We start from the raw sequence: 20,464 nt of genomic DNA on the forward strand, positions 1-20,464 counted from the left end.
TGTCAGTATGTGGGATGTTTGCAGTGGATCTTCTGGAATTTGGGGGACCTTCTTTGGAGTCATATACATCCAGAGACTGAGTGCTAGATCAGATTGGAATAGTAAACTTGGATGGAGCTTTCTTTTTTAGGTCACTTGAGCCTTTCCTTAGCAGGTCTATGGTGTCAGGACAAACTGTCTTGCTGAGGAAAGCTTCTGTCATTTCCAGTATGGGGCATACAAGTTCAGCGATAACTGGAACAAGATTTAGGTGGGGGTGGTGCAAGTCCAGGGACCCAAAATTAGCCAAATTTTTTGATGATGTGATCAATATAATCCACTTTACCTGTCGATTATTTTAATGTTATGGATGACTGTTAGAACTGATGGAGAAAGTCCATTCATTTTATATAGAGGAGAACCTCAAAATCTGTTCTTTGTGGTAGTTTCAAGACAGAAGAATCAGCTATACGAAATACTAGGCCTGCAGCACAGCAGAAACGCAGTCCATCCATCCATCCATCAATCCATCCATCCATCCATCCATCTATCCATCCATCCATCCATCCATCCATCCATCCATCCATCCATCCATCCATCCATCCATCCATCCATCCATCTATCCATTCATCCATCCATCCATCCATCCATCTATCCATACATACATACATACATAAACATAAATATGCTTATTCTAAATCCCAGTCGCTGAGGAACTGCAAAGAGGAGAAGCATATTAGGCCCTGGACAGATCTCCAGTCCATCAAACAGCCAACACAGACACAAACAACCATTTGTGCTTTCTGTCAATCCTCAGGAGAATTAAGAAGCACCCATTAATTTACCATTAATGTTTTTGGACTGAAACTAGAGTACCTGAATTGAACTTGTATGCTCAGGGAGAACATGGTCCACAACCATTTTCTTAAATATTATCGGTTAATAAACCATAAGAAATATTTGATGATATAACAATCACAAATAATAGAGGGCAGTGGCATAATGGCAGTGGCGTAGTTGTGCAAACTCAACTATGCACTTTCACTGGTGTGCAGGAGCTTCTTGCACTGTTGTTACACCAAGGTGCTTCAGCAGTGGGATCATTCATCTGCAGACAGAAGGACAAATGGACTGATAGATTTAGCAGAGGCAGTTGCTGATGTGGTCGTTCCTGCTACGGTCAGACTTTGTTGGTCATATTTTGCCACAATGACATTTGACTACAAGCTGAAACAACTAAATTGTTGTGACTGTTTATTTTACCTTAACTGTTAAAAGGAATGTGGAACTAATGCCATCTTTTTTTTTTTTTTTTTACACATTTTCTTTCAGAGGCAAATTATGCCAGCAGCATCCGAGTCGCTCACCCTGGTGAAGTGCCAGCTCATCGGTCAGACTACTCTGCCCTTCTCTAGCCTCCCTGTCTACCCTGGCAGATCCATGCTGCTGGATGCTCCTCAAAGAGCCACTCCAACACCATGAGCGCCAACGGGCCTGCCCCAGACCCAGCCCCCACAGCCCCAGAAGCTCCTCCTGCTTCAACCCCTGCCCCTGCCCCGGCTCCGCCCCCTGCCCCAGCTCCTGCAGCACCACCGGCTCCTGCCGCTCCACCTGCCCCAGCAACCACCACCATCCCGGTTGGTGCGTTGGCTCAGAAGAAGCGGCAGCAGTATGCAAAAAGCAAGAAACAGGGCAGTAATGCCAACAGCAGGCCACCAAGGGCTCTGTTCTGCCTCAACCTCAACAACCCCATACGTAGGGCCTGTATCAGCCTGGTGGAGTGGAAGTATCCTTTACTGTGTTTTTGTGGTGGTGGGTCAGTGTTAGATTTTTAGATGATCCTAACAAAGATCACTCCTTGATTATTGAGCCAAATTTATTAGAGGGCAATTAAGCAGTTGGAGCATTTTGATAACCAGTTAATCGACCAGAAAAACTAAACATAGTCAAGTTGAATAAAAACAGAAGAAAAAAAAATCTGTTTTTCTTTTTATATCAGTACAAATTACATGCGCTTTGATTTAGAATATTGCCAGGTAGAGGTATAATAATCACTGGTGGATAGTTTCTAGTCTTTATAGACAATTTGTTAGATGGATAAATTTGAATTATTGCAATTGTCTTTTGTTTTTCAATAGTGAAAATAAGCAGGTAGCAGGAGCTTTACATGTTTACATATTCACACCCCACATGTTGTGAATTTCAGGCTTCAGACAACTTTAATAATCCCTTTGGGAAGATCCCTCAGAGAAATAGAAGTTTTATTGTACCCCACACTGTTCTATTATCAGGAAAAAAAACAAACAAGGTTCTTAGTGTGGCTATATATTGCGTTGCATTGTTGATTTAAAGGTGTCATGAAGGAATTGGTTAATGTTTTTCAAGCCATATGTTACTGTCGTTGGTGAGAAATAAAGGCCAAGTGCATTTCTCCAGTAAAGATAAAGTGAAAGTCACCATGCCCTGTATCCTGAAACATTAGTGGGGCATGTAGATGCTGCATCACGACTGCTTCACCATAGGGCTTGTTGCTTAACTCTTTAATGTCCTTACTAAGTAAAAAGCTAGGGAAAAGTTATTCTTTGTGTTTTTTCATGTGGTTATATCAATAAGAATAAAGGTTTTTCAAGTACAGGATGAAATGCCATTTAATGGTAAATGCATCAAAATTTGGACAACTTATAGTCACTTTTGAAATTACACATCTAAATCGAGTGGTAGAGATGGCTCAGGCAGGTTTACTTCCACAATAGCCATCAAATGTTGTTAAAGAGCTTCCCTTATGACAACGACAGAGATGCATCACAACATTATTTTGTGTTTACTGAAAAATGCTAATTCCTCTGGGATAAACAAGATATATTCTCTGCAAGGTCTTTGAAAAACTACACACAGTAATGAGGTCCAAGTGTCTGAATGACAGTTAATAAAAATGAGTAAATATTAATGTTTTACCATTCAACAAATTAAACAAAATCTTGCCTTTAATTTAGGTTCAGTTAATAATTAAAACATTTTTTAATCCATAGTCTTAGTATAGTTAAAATCACATTGTTTTTATACTGTGCTTTGCTGCCCCAGATGCCACAGTCTGTCCTTAAATTCAGTTTGCTCACTTTGTTCTAAATCATCAATTGAATGGTCCAAAATATCACAGAGAGAAGCAGCTACTCATTCTTAGTTTGATGCCAGAGCAATCACAAGCACAATGGTGAACTAGATAAGTAAAGGGAGAAAAACATAGACTAGTAGTGAGGCACTAAATGACAGCTAGGTCATACTAGTGCCTTTGGTTGGTAGGAAAGCTAACCCAGATGAAATCTTTATTCACGCAGGTTAAAAGAAAAATAATGCAAGGAATACTATACTGTGCTTTAATATTATTATTAGTTACGCAACTCATGCATTTTATTTTAACTGTAATATATTGTTGTTGTGTTAGTTCATTTTTTAAAGTAATTTCCTTAACTGCTTTTTTCAGGCCATTTGATATCTTTATATTGATTGCTATTTTTGCCAACTGTATGGCCTTAGCTGTTTATGTCCCTTTTCCTGAAGATGACTCCAACTCCACAAACCATGATCTGGTGAGTAGTCTGATTATGTTTTTAAAATCTTTTCTATTTCAGGGGCCAATTTTTGCACATAGTTTTAAAATCTCTTATTTTAGTTTTTTTTTTAAACTTTCTACTATCTTGCAAATAAACGGACTATTTGTAAGGAACATAAAAAATGGATTCTTGTCTGTAAATACTTCTTTTGCCACCACGTCTTTATCTAATAATTTACCTTTACAGTGTTCTATCTCCTTAAAACTTTCTCAGGTGGTAAAGTTTGAGTACATCGCCCTTGTGAAATGTAGAAATAGTCAGTAGTTTTGCAGGAATAGCAAGACTTTGCGTTCAGACCGTTTTCAGCATATAGCTTTATTATGCAGATGCAACGTATATGCTGTGCCTACAGAGAGAAACACTTGGACCTGGTGCTTTATCATGTCACAGTTTTCCTGTACAGAGGTTTTATTCAGCGTTCTATTTTTAGAATTTTCTTGTCACTGCACCACTCTGTGCACCTTGTACATTTATGTCTATATGATGAATTATGGGCAATGTAGTGTTGTAAGCATTGTTCCACTCCCGAGGATGAGTGTACTTTCTACAAGCCAGACAGACACACAGAATGTGGTGCTTGCAAGAGCAGAATTAAACTGTAGTGTTGAATGATTAATGATGAGTGTGCGCCATGTGTTTGCAGACTTTTGAATGTTTTGGTTAGCTTTATTTAGGTTTGAAAGAGGGTTACCAGTCTTCTGTGCATGACTGACAGGAGCGCTCCTCTGTTGTGCTGCTGTGTAAGAGAAGCCACAGCTTTGGTTAAAAGTAAGTCTTGTACACCTTAGTGAAGTCAGGTGTATTGCTATCAGTGTGACCTCCTGGAGGGTGACATCTGGGTGTCTGTTTATGCAGCACCAGTGCTTCAGAGAAAAGTGGGGCATCTGGGATGTTACACTGTCTAATATACAGTATGTAGTCAGGTTTACTTGGAATCAAGAGTAAAAGAGGCCAAATTTCTTCACAGTAACAGCTAGAAGAAAAGTCAATTGGGTATAAAATATAAAAATGGACTATTCTGATGAATTTATTTTCATTTGTTTATTTGTTTTTTATTAGAAGAGAAATGGTTTATTTGGAGCAGCTGAGCTCTGCTTCTTTATTAATGGACCATGTGTGTATTACGGGCAGGTGCTTACTTTTTTCTCAGCCATTACTTTTTGCACAGCCTCTAAATCACTGGTCCATTTTGAATTATAAGTATTATGATACAATGTCACTAACATTTTTATTCATGTGTCCACATGTCTTAGGATCATTTTAGCATTTATGTAAGTAAGGACTAAATAGATTTACCCCAGCTTATTAGTAAATATGCAAACTTACACATTTTATTTTTGCTCTTACTGTACAAAAAGCTAAATGTGGTGGCACTGTTAGGTGGTTATATTATTGATGTAATCTGAGCCTGTTATGATACTGCTGTGTAGTATTAATCATTCCATTTTAATGGAGCAGGTATAACTCTGCTCTAAATATGAGTGTCAGATTGAATTTATGCATGCATCCATTAAGAATGAACTGAAAAGCCAACTGTCTGACAGGATCCTGGACCAAACAAGACAACTGACACGGCTTGCATGCTTCATAAACAAGGTCATTATGATAAAAGGACAAGTAGATGAGCTGATATGAAATGATTTATAACTCCTTTATGTAATCCATATTATTAGGACACAGCTGCATAAACGTGCAAGTGCCTTTTTTTATCTTTCCAATGCACGCTTTTTCTTCACAGTTATACACATTATTTTCCAGTGCTTCAGACATTACACTCCTTGCACAGTACTTTGGTTTAATTCTGCTGTGTCAACACTAAATCACTTACCAGAGGGTGAATAATGCAATCTTTCCCTTTTCAGCAGAGGCTGAACAGTAGAGTACTTTTAAAGGGCAGGTGTGCCAGGTTTGGCCTCAGTTGTTCTACAGAACTCATGCTATAGTCACAGGAGGAGCTTGAGGGAGAAAAGTGCTGAGCTAGTTTTGCATTAGCAGCCAGCAGGCAAGACTGTAGTGAGGAGTGTGATTTCACACTACTCCGCTCTGCAGCCACACAGGTGGACTGAGGACTGATATGAAACCTGAACTGGGGCTCTATTTTCCCTAATGTGTAAAGCAAGGATCAAATTGTATCACACAGCTACTGAACCATGCAGGTTTTTACTCAGTGACACATTAAAATGTGGTGTAGCTTTCAACACACATAGTAAAAACCAGCATTAAGCTGATGTCTAGAGTTGTGGACTTGTAAACACATTCATAAGTGCATTCTGAGTTCATGTGCATTGTCTATTATTATTAAATCATGGGGTAAAATACTGAATAAGTGTGTGTCTACCGTGTTGAGGTGCTGCAGAGCTGCTCCAACATTACACTCTTGCAAAGTCATGAAGTCTTGAACAGTCTGCCCGTCTTGTTAGTGTGGCTTGGTTAAATGCAGCATCTCATTATAAATAGAAAGCAATTTCCTCCTCAGGCAGAACAGAGGGCAAAAGATTGGGGTCTTAGTACCACCAGGAGGCACAAGTGAGTAACTGGATGCAGTCAGCACACAAATACACACATGCACATGTGCAAAGTGACAGCAAACCTTGTCATATTTTCATTCCTCTCTGGCTCAGCTCACACCCCTGTTGCTCTTTCTTTGTTCAGTCATTTCACTGCAAAAGTAAAAAGCAGACACACAACCCATCCTGCACATGACCGTGTCTCCTCCACATCCACCTTGTCTAAGGGACAGACAAATAGTCTGCAACGCCACTGCCTTTGCTTTAAGGTCATTTCTGCCTTATCTCTCTGAGACTCATCACCCCAGGCAGCTACTGCTGAAGGTGGCTGAGCAAAACAATGACCTTTTCATGGTGAATGATTCATACTTCTCATCATTCATAAGGCAACATGCAGCGAATTGCATCTGGTATCAGGTTGTGTCCATGTCCATATCACTGTATATCATTGTTATTGCATAACTCTTGGGTCACAGAGCCATTTATCGTAGCTGGGGACAAAAGGACAGACAAAGACTGAGATGCCCATGCTAAAACTAACAAAACAGCCATTTTGAATTTAGCAGAAGGCTCACAGCTTTAATGAATTTTACATTTGGACATTTAGAATTTAAGTTTTTTTTTCTCTTTTGTGTGCATTTGAATAATTTCCTCAAATTTTTAAAATAACTTATTAATATAAAACAAATATTGTTCTACCTGGCTTAACTGTGTAATTTAAAATTTGATACCAAGTAATTACAACAGAATTCATCCCCTTATGCTGAAATTTATTCTTAGAGAGTGCACTCTATGCATTTTAGCTAAAGGAGTTGGAATATCATCTCATTAGATATGTGCATGTGTTCAGACCGGCAGTGTCCTAATCACAGCTGATGAAACCCCAGTCCATCAGTCTGTCTTGTTCCATCCTACCATGACTTATCAAAGGCTCATTCACAACCCAGAAAGACAACACCACCCTTTTCTGGTTGAGAACCATGGTCTCAGACTTCAAGGGGCTGACTTTCATCCAAACTGCTTCCCACACAGTCACAAACCACCATATCATGTGCTGAATATGTTGGCCTAAGAAACCAACTGTGCTCACTGTGAACAAGTTCGACTGTGTGAGGATCAAGGAGGAGCAGTGTGGCTTTTGTCCAGGTTGTGAAACAGCAGACCAGATCTTTACCCTCACAGAGTTGCTAAGGGAGTCATGAGGGTTTAACTGTCCAGCCTACATATGTTTTGTGGACTTGGAATAGGCTTATTACCCAAATCTTATTTAAGATATTAGTTTACCTTCACCTGCTTCATCTGACCTGTTTGTGTGTTCAAGCCTCATTGCCTTTGTGTTGTGTTCTTAAAGCTCTGTGTCACTGAAGTAAAAAACAAATGCCAGGAGGTAATTTACTAACTCACAAGCATTTTTTTTTTTACCATATCTTGCAAGCAGCTGTAATTCAGTATAGGAAGTTTAGGTTTTTGAGACAATAAAAAGTCATGGCTCTGTTTAGTTGTCCTTAAACTGGGTTCAAAGTCAAATCAAGATTACAGATTACATGTATTACATGAGTCAAGCTACTTTGGTTGAAATGCCAGTGTTTTGGGTGCATATTGTGTTGCAGAAATGTGTACACGTTTGAGTCGAATGAAGCATTTGGCTCTGTATGTGTGAGTGTAATGGCTGGCACAAGCAACAACGTCTGGACTGGGGACTCCTGTGGAGATGATGGTAGAAGAATGTGTTTAGTCACTTAACGTAACTGCTCATTTGCTGCTCACACTAGCACTGTCCCTGCTTGTTATCTTGAATGTGTATTTTTGCATGTGTGTGCAAGCATGAGGTTGTGTTTGCACGTGAGTGTGTGACTCAGAGAGAGACGAGAGCAAAACGAGAGTCAGAGCTGCAGTAGTTCATGTGATTGTGCAGAAAGGATTGTGTAGACTAGCAGAACAGCATCAGACAGACCTCCTTAAAGTGGAAAAACAAGAATTAGTTTAATTAGTTTGGTACTTTGATTATGAAAAATTCCTATAAATAATTTAACATAATTTAAAATTGTGTGAGATGTAAAACAAAATCCCAGTCAATCCTCATAATATAGTTTAATTTCTGGATATCTTGTTGAGCTTTTTCATATGTTATTATGCTGAAAGTAATCAGCTGTTCCAAGAAACTATGTCATTGTTGTTACATTTCTATATAACTCTTCAAGCTTATTCAGGGCTCTCAAGACAAATTTATTGTCTCCAAAGTTTTAAAGTTGCCACTCTAATGTGTTATTTTGTGCATCTTAAAGATACATAACAGATATGTAAAATATAATAAGATATGTGAAGTAAATGTGTAAAAGTCACCAGCTATCATGACAATAACCCATGAGAAATGCAAAAATGCTGTAGAATATATGTACACTTCAAATTATAAGACATCCAGCATGCTAATGAAATTGTTATGTTTCCATAAAGAATTATATCCTGTTTCTTTGATCAACTATTTTCCAATAAACCTGCAGACGGATTTGTAAAGACATTTTTTTAAACACTAGATCTAAGAAAAATATCTTCCTTTATATGCTTATTTCTACATATGAAACAACAAATAACTATTTAATCTCCAGTAGAATAGATTACTGTAAAGCCCATGTATTTCAGGATTTTAGGATTTGAGGTTCTTTTAGTACATTATAAATATCTCAATGGTCTTGGGCATTCTTATATATCCAACCTGCTTTTAAATTATGAGCTCTTGTGGACCCAGAGTTCCTCTAGTACCAGCTTTTTAATTGTTGCTAAAGTGAGAGCTAAAACTCACGATAAAGCCTTGTTCCATCATCACAGCCCATGTCTGTGGAACAGCCTGCCAGAGAAGGGCTGCAGAGACTGTTGATGTTTTTAAAAAAGAGGCTGAAGACCTCATTTTTTAGCTAAGCTTTTGACTAATTTTTATTGTCTTTAGATATTTATTTATATATTAATTTGTTATTACTTATTTATTTATTTATTCAGTTTAATTACTACTTATTTATTTAGCCTTTTGTACTCTCATTTAAATGTTTTCTATCTATTTTACCCAAGTACATGGTATGAACTCTTTTATGTATGTTTTATATATATTGTTGTATTACTTGTTAATGTTTTAAGATTTTATTTTATTTTATTTTATTTTATTTACTTACTTAACTAATTACTTTTTATTTTTTTTTATTTATTTATATTTTTTTTCTCCAATGATTTCCTTATGGCGGTCTTCCACCTTGGGAGGTCTATGGGTACTTAGTGGGTGTGTGTATGAGACAGAGAAAGAGAAAGTATGATTGAGCTTGTGTGTTTCCTAAATTGTTCTAACTTGAGTGTTTGATGGCTCGTGTTTTTAATTTTCAAAAATAGTTTTTTTGTGGACAGCATTTTGTGCTACTTTTTCCATGAACAGTGCTTTATAAATAAAATTTTATTACTACTTTTATGACATGCTTTACAGGCTGGCAAGCCATCCTCCACAATGACACCTAATAACACACCGCTTCTGAAACACACACAAAAGGAAAAGGAAGCAGCACAAGTGGTAACATGCGGATGTTGTGTAACTTTGCTCTGTGCTCAAGTTATGCTGATGTCTGCCTTTCTGTCATGATCCTTAATAGAAAATTATGATATTAAAGGAATCTTCATCCTTAATTAATTGGCTAATTTTATACAGCGATTAATTGTGAAATCAAGTAATCATGATGACATCCCTTTTATGTGAAGGGACTGTTTCAGTAGGATGTACTTTCTGTTTCTATCAGGAATGCCTGGAGTCTTTTAAAGAGTCTTGCATCAGAGGGCCTCCTGTTTAGTAGAGAACTTGGGGCCATCTGCAGAGCTTGGGGTTATCTAGTACTGCTGCATATATATATCTGTTCCTCTACTCAGCTGTTATGTAAATACTGGCACATTTAAACACAATTAACACAAGATGACTTTAATGAGCTCAGTCCTCATGCTGCTGTCTGAACTTTCCACATGTTGTTACAACCTCAGCAGAGCTAGTGTAACTGAACCATATACTTTCCCTGTCATAAAATATACCTGTGTAAAATATAACTAACATGCAAGCAAAAGGACAGAAGCATGATATGAACACAAACTAAACCACCCAAACATAGAACACATGAGATATAAAACACGGAAATAAGAACATCATGATAACATAGAACAAAAAACATAAAAACCCCACAGACAATAACAAGGAAGAGCCACTGAATCCTAAAATGGCATTTTAGTAAGATTTCAGTGGCATTTCTTTGAGTAAAGCTGCTTAAAATCTGAGTTGAACTCCAGCCCTGATATCCAAATGCGGTCTTTGTTGCCTCATTTCATTATCTTCACAAAATACAAAATGCAAGGACACTGTGTTGTCTCTGGACTTAATTTAATATCTTGTACCACAAAAAGGCAACAAAAAACAGTTTTGGAGAAAACAATAGATTATAATTTTGTGATTATATATATATATATATATATATATATATATATATATATATATATATAGAGAGAGAGAGAGAGAGAGAGAGAGAGGCTCCAACTTCCCTGCGAACCTTCATTGGACAAAGCGGTATAGATAATAGATGGATGTATATATATATATATATATACACTACCGTTCAAAAGTTTGGGGTCACTTTGCCATGGGATTCAATAGGGAAGTGACCCCAAACTTTTGAACGGTAGTGTATATATATATATATATATATATATATATATATAGTACATCAGGTAGCTCTTTTTTTCCTATCATACATCTTTTTGATTCCTTAAGATGACCTGCTCTTGTGTTTTCCTTGGCAGAGCAACAGCTACATCCTCATAGAGCTTCTGTCCACCCCCACAGTGCTCCACATGCATATAAACGTCTCTGTGCACAACTTTGTCTGAGCTTAGATGTAGCTGTTACACAGTGTGTGGTGTGGCATCTAAACATATATTTCACTCTTAACACAATAGGCCTTTTTTAAAGCTGCAAAAGACAGCTGCACAGCACACACTTGAACAGCCATCTTAATATAGACTGCACATTCAAGCACACTTATATTCTGTTCAAATCTGCTGGAGGAGGCAGTGAAGGAGCACTAAATGCTGGCTGTTCTCACTTGGCTTGCTTGGCTGGATGGCCCTGACTGATCCATATAGACAGGAGAGGGGAAGCAAAGATGATTGCAAGAGAGTGAGAAAATATATTTTTATTGAGAGCATCCGATACAAAATAATACTATCATTTTTTAACATACAGGACAAACTGGCTGTCAAACTCTTCCATTGCCAGATTTATTAGTTTGTAGAGCTTACACAAAGTGTGAGTTCCACACACTGGACCACATACAGCTTGCACCAACATTTGTATGGCTTGCAGCTCATTGTATTTGCTCTGCGTGTAAGTGTTCTGGTCATACACAGAAATTAAACATGCATAATGTCACTCTGACTCATGTGACTCTGGGCTTGCCGCCACATGCTTGGATGTCTGGACACGCACATATAGTGTAGTAACAATCAGGTGGTTATGAAATCACTAAAACATTAAATTTGTTTAATTTATTTATGCAAAATAGGTTTGTTACAGGATTCACGGAGTATACATATGGTTTGTGTCATGGGATCAGGCAAGTATTTATTTTCAACCCCTAACTTTTTATTCCAAACAAGAAAATGAAGCTTTTAAACATTAAACATTAAACAAGCTTTCTGTTGGTTCTTGACTGTCAGTGTTGCAGACTCAGACTGACTGATGTGCAGTTGTTTTGCTGGTAAATAATTACTCCTCCTGAGCTGCCACCTTACCTCGGTAGGAGAGTTAGCATGTCCTGAAGATCCTAGGAGCTATGTTGTTGGAGGCTTCATGCCCCTGGTAGGGTCACCCATGGCAACCAGGTCTCCAGGGGAGGGACCAGACAAAACATGGCTCAACAGACCCACATGATGAGTCAAATTAATAGATCCAGGTTTCCCTTGCCTGGACGTTGGTCACCGGATCCCCTCTCTGGAGCCAGGCGGGAAAGTGGGGCATGGAGGCGAGTGTCTGGTGGCCAGGCCTTTGATATGAATATATGAATCCAAGTGGTGTTTTGTTATTGCACTCCTGTGCTCATTCTGGAGTGTCTATAACGGACACCATGTTCAGGCACAAGAGTGTCCACATGCGCACTTGGCACCAGGACACTCTGAGCCGCAGTTCGATGATTGACTTTGTAGTCATATCATCAGACTTGTGGTTGCATGTCTTGGACACTCAGGTGAAGAGAGAGGCAGAGCTGTCAACTGATCACCACCTGGTGGTGAGTTGGCTCACATGGTGGGGAAGGATGCTGGTCAGGCCTGGCTGATCCAAACTTGTTGTGAGGGTCTACTGGGAAGGTCTGGCAGAGCCCCCTGTCAGAAAGAGTTTTAACGCCCATCTCCGGCAGAGTTTCAACCAGGGTGAAACGGGGGACATTGAGTCCAAGTGGACTGTGTTCTGTACCTCTGTTGTTGAGGCCGCCAGCTGGAGACGTGGCCATTAGGTCATCGGTGTCGGTGTTGTGGCAAAAAATCCCCAAACTCGATGGTGGACACCAGCAGTGAGGGATGTTGTCAAGCTGAAGAAGGAGTCCCATCGGGCCTTTTTGCCCTGTTGAACTCCGGGATAAGATAAGAGGAACACGGCATTGCTGGTCGCTAAGACAAAAACTCTGGCATGGGAGGAGTTTGGAGACGCCATGGAAAATGACTTAACGGTTTCAAGGAAATTCTGGTCCACCATTACCTCCCTGGTAAGGTCTATTCAGGTGTCCTGGAGAGAAGGGTCCATCAGATAGTCGAACCTTGGATTGAAGAGGAGCAGCATGGTTTTCGTCCAGGTCGAGGACGGTAACAGTGGACCAGCTCTACACCCTCTTCAGGGTCTTGGAGGGGGCATGGGAGTTTATTCAACCAGTCTACATGTGCTTTGTGGACTTGGAGAAGGCATTTGACTGTGTCCCCTGGGACTCCTGTGGGTTTGCTCCAGGACTATGGCGTGCCGGACCCCCTTGTACAAACTGCCCTGTCCCTGTCCGACAGGACAGGACCAAAAGCAGATTGGTGCGGCGTCTACAACGATGCGGAATCTGCATTGGTCTGTCATGATGATGAAGGAACTGAGCCAAAAGGCAAAGCACTTGATTTACCAGTCGATCTACGTTCCTACCTTCACCTATGGTTACGAGTTGTGGGTAGTGGTTAAAGACCTAAGCACAAATCTGCATGGTGGCTTTTATTTTGAAAATTATCGGTAGCTTTTACACTGCTCCCGTATCTGATTTCCTGTCTGCCTCTATCTGAATTGCTGAATTGATGCGTTCTGGATGCATATGTTTAGCCTTAACAAGGTGTTTCTGTAATGCTTCTGACAGGCACCTCGGCATGCCCAGTGTTAACCAGACCATTGGCCGAAAGAACGGGCTGTGAATAGTTGCGAAGGCTGAGGCGCAGCCGTAACACGGCGCACATGCACCCAGTGTAAATTGGGGGTCGGTGTAGAGTCACTGCTCTTCCGCATTGAGAGGAGCCAGATGAGGTGGCTTAGCCATCTGGTCAGGATGCCTCCTGGACACCTCCCTTTTTAAAACTTCTTTCGGTAATTTATTCTTCAGCAATATAATTGTCTTCTAGGATTAATACACATTTTATTTATTTATTCATTCATTCATTCATTCATTCATTCATTCATTCATTCATTTATTTATTTATTTATTTATTTATTTAAGTACCGCCCTTAAATATAATCAGGTCCCTTTTCTTGAAACTGACACAGTAGCTAAGTTTACATGGACAAATATTCTATCTATCCAACTGAAATCAATCTGACTGTCAAAATGCTTAATAATCCTTTGAAGATCATAATGCAATATTTCCGGTTTGATTTATCCAAGCATTTCTAATATTTTCTTCAGGTTTGCAGGGTAAACAACCCAAAGTCAGAAAAGTCTGTTTTCTAACATTTTGCAACCACATACTCAATATAAGCCCTTTTTTCTGAGTTGTAGAGCTGATTTCATTACCATGAAAAGTAACTTCAATGACTTAATTTGATATGTATTTAAGTCATACAGAGTGTTTTCCATGATATTTATTTTTTTCATGCTACCAAAATTTCATTTTTTTTGGAGTTTTAACTGCAGTGTGCTTGTTTGAGCTAGTATTTTTAGTAAGATTGTATGTAGAATGGAGGAAGTTGTGTTATTTTGAATAGTTTAAGAAATAGACAGAGTGGGTGTCATGTTTGTCATACAACTCAGCAGAAATAAGGAATCTCCTTTTCAAAAAGTCCTAATTATTATTTCAAACTTAGTTTTTTTTGTAACTATAATAAGTGTTTTTCATTTCATTTCATTGTTAGGTTTTGCTTTTTCCTCACGAAGGATCTTTTTGCGTTTAACTTGAGTGATGGATTTCAGTCTTTAACCAGTGGTGCTATAACTGTAAGGCAAGGTTTCATTATTGTCTTTTGTATTTTGTGTTTCCATTTCCTGCACAGGAAAGATAAACTGCAGCTGATGAGGAGTGTGGACATGCCGCTCTGAACTGTTAATGTGTTCACATTACTGCTGTCCTCCTGGCTCAGTCATATGGCGAGTTATGGAGGAGAGTGCATGGTTCAGCGGGTTAGCAGCATCATATGTCACATGGTGAACTGATCAGCTGTGAGATGAACTAAGTGTGTCTGTAGATGTTAACACCCACCCTGTAGCAAAGGAAGTCCAGTTGGGGCTGTGGCCGTGGGGGGGGGGGTTGAAGAGGGACTTGCTGTGTCGCATCCTGCAGTGTGAGTTTAGCACTTTGCTGTTAGGACGCATTTAAGGACTTGAAAATGTGCTTATGTCTGTTGAACCGTGCTTTTGTGCATGTACCAGAGAGAATATCAGCAAGTGAAGTAAACATGTGTACTGCTGAAATCATGCATAAAATGTGTGAGAGAATGCAACACAATATTACAGTAGGTCTTCTTTAAAGCACAAATAAACTAGGATGAGTCAGAGGTATTTATGGTCACTCCGAAAGGCCGCTTTCTTTGGTGTCTTTCTCTTGTCTTTCCATATTATTTGCTGCTGCTCACAGCTCAACATACTGATGAAATAATAAAATGCAGTTTTTAACATGATGTTGCTTTGCATGTTCTAATAAATTTAACATGCTTTACATACAATACAATTAGTATATATATATATACATATATATATATATATATATATATATATTAAATTAGTAAATCTATTGCTTGATAGATTTTCTAATTTTCTAAATTCATCATAACAATAATACTTCTTCATCTGCAATTTAAAGACATGTTGAGTAATATTTTGTCTAATTATTATTTTGGTTGTTTGATAACTGCAACATCAGTATACAGTCTGTCTTTTCTGCTTATAAATGCCTCTAAAATTGTTCACTTGTCTCTCTGTCACTTTCCCTCCATCCTTGCATGAATCGTTCTGTTCTCTCTGCTCCCTGCGGCTTGAGGATGCTCTGTCACAGATTCAGCAGCCTTGAGCTTAAGTCAACCTTTTACTTCAGTAACAAAGAGGCCCATGTCTCCTATTCTGGGCTAAGTGCTTCTCACAATCAGCAGTTAGCTGTTGGGAAAACAGTGGTGCTCTTGCATTTATGGTGTCTGCAGAGATCAGAGAGCAGAAAGAGTCCTCCTGGCAAAAGAGGTTGATATCCATGAAATGTATATATGCATTAGCTTGCATTTGTGTTTCCTGGGTTAGAAGTTAAATTCTTCTCTGTAATGTATTTAGTGTTTTGCACTGATAGACACATAGTTTAAATACTCGGCTATGTGCTGAGTTTATGCTGACCTGGTTCATGAATAAACAATAAAGAGCATTTCTTCTTGGTCTCAAGGGAAGTCCCAGGACTGTCCTAAACAAGCTGAGTCACCTATGGTGTATCCACCCCCCGTTTCTTACACATCTTGCTGCAGTGAAACACACACACCACCTTTGTTTGGATATGTGTGCCTCTGCTGTTGCTTTACTCTCAGCCGACCTCAACCTGATGGCTTAATGTTCCTGTGTTCTCTCTGCCTTTGAAACAACCGGAGAAAGGAGCACAGCTGAGTTACATCATGTTTCTAATCTCCACATAACCTCTAAAAAGCACTGATTATCCAAGCCATTTCATCCAATGTGTGTTTGTTCCTTTTTTAACCTCCCGCTCCTCTCCCATACATTCATGCTTTAAGAGCTCTCTGCTTCTGGTTTTTCAATCTAGGGAATCCATTTTCACCACTTTAGTGTTATTTTGTTTACTTTTTCTTTTTTCTTTTTGTTGCTGGTGCCCTTTCTTCCTCCACACTGGCACAGAATGGTCACAACTGCCACCTGTTATATATTCAGGATCCATGTTACTGCCATATAAAAACATCTTCTTAGCTCTTTTAGGATTTAAGTACAGAAATTGTTTAGTTATAGGTGCATATTAATCATCAGCTCTCCAGATCTGTATGTAACTGAAAAGAAAGTTGAGCTGACATGAGGAAACAGTGAGACATACTGCAACAATGAGAACCCTGATTGGCTGATAGGGGCAGTAGCCAATATCTATCTAGTGTGTCCTGGTTGTGTCATATGATTTTGCCCTGAAACTTGCAAGAATTATGGACATTTCATTTTGTTGGGCTCAAAAAATGTTGTTGGGCTATGTATGCACTGAAATGCAGAGCTATCAGCCAAATTATTGTCTCTCATGCCAGTAGGGGCCCAGAGTTTCACAATACACAGTGCATTCCTATTAAAAACTGCTGGTGTAGAGCAATGCTTTTAATTACATTTGTTAAGCTGAACCACAGGCAGTTGGAGTCTGTCCCAGCTATCACTGTGCAAAAGGTGGGGTACTCTCAGGCCAGTGTATTTTAAGGGTAAGGCACAGACAGGAAGACAACCATGTACAATAAGATTTATACCTATAATCCATTCAGAATCACTAGCTAATCTTACATGCAGGTTTTTCTCTGTGAGAAAAGGAGGCACCACAAGGAGAACATGCTAACTTCATACATGAAGAGCTCAGCTGAGGTTCAGCAAGGGGCCATCCCACACAACACATGCCTTGGCCAGATCTGGCATCAAGCCGGCACTGCTGGCTGACCTCTGGTATGGCAGGTGGTGTATCAACCGGATATGAGCCAGTTTTTAAAGTTTATAGCAATTAAGTGCTGACAAGCAGGTGGTCCTAGCTTACCTAATGTTACAGGACAACTTTGTGTTTGTGTGTTGAGAAATTAAATTTCTCACTATTCTGAAGAGACTGCTGATACCATCCTAATAAAACAAAAACAATCTTGTCCTTTATTCTCATTGGCTATCCCTCAACAGGTCAACAAGTTTTCTACTTTCTCATTGGTTCTAGTTCTCTTTCTGTCTGTTGTCCAGTTACATGCATATCATTATGTTTCCTTTTGTTGTAAAAGGTGTGAGCAGAACCGGATGTTATGTTTTGAGCAGTAACTTTTGAAAACTGCTCACTGATGTTGCTGCTGTTCGAATAGATTTGCAGCTATTTAAATTTGATTTTTGTTTAATATATTATTATAACTATTATTATTTAGTTAAAAGTTATATAATAGTTAATAAGTTATGCAGTTAAAAATGAATGGTTTTAGTGTTATTGCATCATCTTTGTTGAGGCATTTTTAGTCTGGGCTGAATATGACAAATTTCTTGATTAAAGTATACATTAGGTAGACATTATCCAATGCCAGTGGCAAAAAAAAAAGTTCTGGCCCAGCACAGGGCCACCGGTGTGTGCAGCTGGCCTAGTGTTGGTCAATGTGTCGGCCACCTCTGGCAATCCAGGTCTAAGAAACAAGAGGGCTGTCATTCTTTTAGGTGTTGGCCACAACCAGGCCATAACAATTTTGATATGTGGGCTCTCAAAATTCTTATGACCAGGCTGGGGTGACCTCTACTTACTGCATCATCTTCATATGTCAGCAGCGTACATGTACACTATACATATACACTACCGGTCAAAAGTTTGTGATGTCTTTCCTATTGGATTTAATGGGAAAGTGACCCCACATTTTTGACCAGTAGTTTACAGCTCAGCTCAGTATGACTTTATGAGCTTAAATCAAGACCTTTGGATGAACCTTCACTGTTAGTTAAGTTTTGACAAAGTAGTGATAGCAGTGGTAAGCAGTTAAAACATAAACCTGTCAACATTGCAAAGTTGTACATGTCACAAAGTGTTTCCCACTCAGGGAAATTAGTTTTGGACTATTTTTTATGATTATGCATTGTAGCTGTCATTGCAAACCATTTCTTTTTCTTTTATGTGTCTGCAGGAAACAGTTGAATATGCCTTCCTAATCATTTTCACAATTGAGACCTTTCTGAAGATTATCGCTTATGGTTTGGTGATGCACCAGAATGCTTATGTGAGAAACGGCTGGAACATGCTGGATTTCGTGATTGTGGTAATAGGGTAAGTCAATGGGCAAGAAACCACCGCATTAAAACATTTAGCATCTTTTTGCAGACCAGATCTTTTTTAGTCTCTTAGGGTTTGTTCCTTGATCACAGTCTGACAGTTTACAGTATTGGTGAGAGGACAAGTTGAAGTGGCTTAAGCCTCAGCTCCATGTGGCCAAGTGTTAACAGAGACCCTGATACACCCACAGTATATGACCCAGAAAAGACAGAGAGAATAAATCAGAGCTTTACCACCACTGGAGTGAGTCACCATTTCTCCATACTTCATCTCTTCTCCGATTCTCCCTCCCATCTTTCCCTCTCCTCTCCTCTCACTGACTGTCTGTCACACACTCCCACCCTGCTCTGCTTTGTCGATGCAGCTCTTTCTTATTACTTCCCCCTTCCATTTTCGCATTTCAGTCGGTCCGCACTGTGCAGATCCCCACCTCACTCTGCCCTTATTCATGTCTCCTCCACACTCTCCTCTTATTATTTTCATCCGTATTGCAGATTTTCTCTTTTCTCCTCTTTTTTTCTTTCCTTCCTCTCTTTCTTCCCTCTATCTCTCCTCTAATACGCACAGTCCAGTGGGTAGCTAGGTCAGATCTCTGTCTGTGTGCTGCATGCTGGGCTGATTTGCCATCGAGTCAAACACAAAGAAAGCTGCTCCTGCTATGAGGACTGACTGTTGCTGCTAAATCTCTGAAAGACACAGAGATAATTTTGCTGGTACAGTATCTGATGTCAGAGGGACGGTCCACTTTCCGACAGACTTCAATGCTTTTGTGTAGCTTCTATTTACAGATTCAAGTAGGTCATTTAGTGGTCCAATGGAGTTTAAAGTACAGGTGTGCTTATTAAATGCCTAATGAAGAAAATAATTAAATAAGAGGAGAGAATTTATATCAAAAACATAAAAAATGATGTAAAATGTAAGTTAATCCATACCAAAGAACATAAGGTACATTTATTTTAGGGTAGACTAAAGTTTGCTTCAGTGATAAACGGGACAAGACAATGATCCAGATGTGTTTATAGAAAATTGATATTATATTAAAATGACAAGATATTATTTTACAAATATTTTCAGAGATCAAATTGAAAAATCAATACACAGAGTAAAAATTAAAATAAGATTAAAAACAGAAAAACATCAATGTGCATGTCTGTAGAAGTAAAATATTTTATTTAAAAAATTGTGGTACTGTTTTATAATAATTCATGCACCAGAGGGTTATCACCAACCAGTTGGGTCCTTTGGCAAGACCCTTAACCCTCTGGTGCATGAGGCAAACTTGGTAATTACAATGTATGTATATATACTATATCAAATGTAATTATTCTTTATACGTGGCAGAGTATTGGTGACTCACTAATGTCCCATGAAGTTGCTAATGTATGATCCACACCCATGCATACATTTAAAAACAGCCTTTAAAAATGTGTTCAATGTAGTGGACACTATGCATCAAAGGGTTAATATTCATCCCCTGGGGGAATCAAACTCTGTTCTCCCACATGGGAGGCAGATGCCCTGCCAGCTGAGATATCCAGCAATTTTTTTTTAAATAACTGATCAAATATGTTTCTGCAAGGCGTCATTCGTGATGATGAATCCACAGAAAAAGATCACAGAAGCAGTACAGTTCAATACAGAAACAAAGTTAATAACTACGACACAGTTTAGCCAAAAAGAGATTATATTTTAAATTAGGCAGATAATCAGAGATACCTCTAAAACAAAGCTGGTGCTAGATAGTTTTGTTCAAAAGTTTAATTTTTTGTTTTCAGTGGTTGAAAATTAAAATTTCTAAATATGACATGACAAGAACCACAACCCAGAAACAGGAAAATGAATGCTTTTATAACCCTTACTTTGTCTTTATTAAAAGCATGCATTTTTTAC

General features: G+C 38.9%; 1 protein-coding gene across 1 annotated transcript in view; it reads left to right on the forward strand.

Moving 5' to 3' along the window:
* Positions 1 to 1,457: 1,457 nt before the first annotated feature.
* Positions 1,458 to 20,464, forward strand: part of LOC121636975 (voltage-dependent L-type calcium channel subunit alpha-1D-like) — a 28,054-nt gene continuing 9,047 nt past the window's right edge. The window contains exons 1-3 of the mRNA XM_041980840.1: positions 1,458 to 1,765; positions 3,461 to 3,566; positions 18,429 to 18,568. Of these exons, the coding sequence (XP_041836774.1) occupies positions 1,458 to 1,765; positions 3,461 to 3,566; positions 18,429 to 18,568 (554 nt within the window). The remainder of the gene's footprint in view (positions 1,766 to 3,460; positions 3,567 to 18,428; positions 18,569 to 20,464) is intronic.

This window comes from Melanotaenia boesemani, chromosome 3 (genome assembly GCF_017639745.1).
Source record: "Melanotaenia boesemani isolate fMelBoe1 chromosome 3, fMelBoe1.pri, whole genome shotgun sequence".
NCBI lineage: Eukaryota > Metazoa > Chordata > Actinopteri > Atheriniformes > Melanotaeniidae > Melanotaenia > Melanotaenia boesemani.